The following is a 2,548-nucleotide window of genomic DNA, read 5'->3' as shown; positions in this document are numbered from 1 at the left end:
AATGTGAGGAATTAACGGAACATAAAGATTTTCATCTAGCCAAACAATTGCAGAAGGAATTAAACAAATTGGATGTTTCCCAAGTAGACCCTATTAAAACTACCTCAGGCACAGCACGTAATAGCCAAAACTCATTATTAAATGCACGCAAGCCTAACGTCATAACAAAGCCCATAACAGCATTCTTTAAACCACCTAATACATAGAACTTTGTCAGCAGGTATACAAATTTCAAATATTTTTATATTTTTGTATGTTTATTCATAGTCATGATCTCGCATTAATTACATTTGTCTTTAAAATATTATTTACTACTTTATAACCTTGAATTTCAATAAAAAAAGTACCTTATATCATACATGAATTTTTACTCGTCTACATTTACAATATTTTTGAATATATAAAAAGAAGTTTAATTTATCGCCAATATACAATACTCATCTTATTTGTGTGTTGTAGAATTTAATAGGCAATTTAATGAATTTCAATCGGAAGAACACTGTAACTGTTTATAACGTTTGAATTATTGTATTTGATGCCATATCCACAATAAAAACATTGACAATATACCTTCATTTTTATTTTCCTATACAAAAATCTTTAAATACTACATCTAATATATCATCTGTACTAACATGACCTGTAATTCGCTCAATATCTTTAATCGCATTTCGTAGTTTTAGTGCAGAAATAGCCATGTCTGGAAACACGTCTGGAGAGTATTCTTCTAGAAATTCTTTAATATGTTCTATACAACGTTCTAAATGTACACGATATCGTGCATGTGTTAAACGTGGTGCTTCTGCTAAGGGGGACCCACAACTGTAAAAATTAGAGTGAAAATATATGCTTCATTGTTTTTTTCAACTGCTACTTACAGTTCTCTAAGTATATTCTCCAACCTGGCCATGAAATCCAGCATGTTATAATTTTCTTTACAGGATATCCCAATAACATTGGGTAAATTTGTCAATGCCTGAACTTCTTCCTTCGAGAGAATATCAATTTTATTCACAATAAGTTGCACGCGTTTTTTTCTAAAGATATTTTGATCCAAATCGAGTTCCTTTAAATATTCAAGGCAATAAGATTCAATCCTACTTCCTGTAAATGAATTCATTCGTTTAAAATGTGCGGCATCCGTTATTAGAAGAATAAGATCGGCATCTTCTGCACTCTTCTTGGTTTTTAGAATGCCTTGTTGTTCAATGGTGTCGGTCGTAAACGATCTGAGCCCGGCAGTGTCAACAATACGCACTGGATAACCGCCGAATGATAATGTTGACTCAATTGCATCGCGCGTTGTGCCAGCTATTGGTGATACAATCGCCACATCCTTTTGGCACAAATAATTTAGAAGACTACTTTTGCCTACGTTTGGTGCTCCAATTATACAGGTGCGAACTCCATCCCTTAGCATTTCGCCTTGTCTCTGGTCATTCAAATGTACAGTAATTTCTTTTTGTAAGTTCTTTAGTTCCTTCGAAAGTTGCACAACAATGTCTTCCTCAATATTTTCGTCTTCACCAAAGTCTATGTACGCTTCCAAATGTGCTGCACAGCGTATCAGGCGTTTTCTCCAGTTGTCATATAAGCGGGAAAGAGAGCCGTTGCTTTGTTGTAAAGCCTAATAGGATGAAGACATCTCAGTTGCACAATTATTATAAAATAAAATTATATATACGTAAAATTTTTCTACATGCCTGTTTTCTTTGAGCCTCTGTTTCTGCATGAATGAGATCAGCTAAACCTTCAACTTCCGTCAGGTCAAGTTTATTCCCAAAGAATGCCCTTTTTGTAAACTCACCAGGATTTGCCGGTCTGAGACCGGATATATGACTTAATGCGTCAAGCATTGCAGATATTACAGCAATCGATCCATGAACCTGAAACTCACAACAATCTTCACCCGTAAAAGACGATGGCCCAGGAAACCATAGAACTAAGCCTTTATCAATCATCTCATTGGTTTTTGGATGATATAAAGCCTTAAGATGTGCATGTCGTTCTTTAAGTTTTACGCTACCGACAATGTTACTGAGACATTTTCTGGTCTGCGGCCCTGACACTCGAATTACTGAAACACCACATTTGCCATAAGCCGAGCTAAGGGCATATATCGTTGACGCACTTGCGTATCGTTTTGGTGTAGTTAATTTTAATAATTTTCTAAAAATTAACATACCGGTATGATGTAGATATCAGCTGTTGGAAATGTCTACCCATCTCTGTCAAAATATGTTTTCGCAAGTCAACTGTATTATCATCTGGTTCCTAAGTTTGTTGTCAAAACAATATTAGGTGTGTATCATGGCATAACTACAAGGTAATCGCATGCTCAAAGCTGATTACAATTTTTCAATTTGATTAACTTTGACAACATTCAATTGCCAAACTCATTTTGACAAATGTTGTTAAAATATAACAGTTTTTTATTAAATTATTTTTAAAATCAACAATTCTTCGGGATTTTTTTTATATTACGGAAGAAAATTGTCGTGAGTTTTGATAAATTCAAATGGAATCTATTGTTAACTAAATATAAAAT

At 34.1% G+C, this 2,548-nt stretch overlaps 1 protein-coding gene across 1 annotated transcript; it reads right to left on the bottom strand.

Moving 5' to 3' along the window:
- Window positions 1-578: 578 nt before the first annotated feature.
- Window positions 579-2,183, bottom strand: LOC133325757 (tRNA modification GTPase GTPBP3, mitochondrial). Its single transcript, XM_061534481.1, has 3 exons — window positions 1,704-2,183; window positions 879-1,627; window positions 579-822 (listed from the first exon to the last, which is right to left on the bottom strand). The coding sequence occupies exons 1-3, from the start codon at window positions 2,181-2,183 to the stop codon at window positions 579-581; spliced, it is 1,473 nt and encodes a 490-aa protein (XP_061390465.1).
- Between the last annotated feature and the right edge of the window lie 365 nt (window positions 2,184-2,548).

Source organism: Musca vetustissima, unplaced genomic scaffold (genome assembly GCF_032173495.1).
Source record: "Musca vetustissima isolate MV318-11 ecotype Yass unplaced genomic scaffold, APGP_CSIRO_Mvet_v1 utg24037, whole genome shotgun sequence".
In the NCBI taxonomy this organism is placed as follows: Eukaryota; Metazoa; Arthropoda; class Insecta; order Diptera; family Muscidae; genus Musca; species Musca vetustissima.
The sequence above is the reverse complement of the archived record's forward strand: the minus strand, read 5'-3'. Positions and strand labels throughout refer to the sequence as shown.

Excerpts from the sequence above, each read along its gene's own strand:
- LOC133325757 (XM_061534481.1), bottom strand. The coding sequence starts at position 2,183 with ATGTTAATTTTTAGAAAATTATTAAAATTAACTACACCAAAACGATAC. Across the intron at positions 1,628-1,703 it reads CAGAGGCTCAAAGAAAACAG|GCTTTACAACAAAGCAACGG; the intron begins GCATGTAGAAAA and ends TCATCCTATTAG. Across the intron at positions 823-878 it reads GAGAATATACTTAGAGAACT|TTGTGGGTCCCCCTTAGCAG; the intron begins GTAAGTAGCAGT and ends TAATTTTTACAG.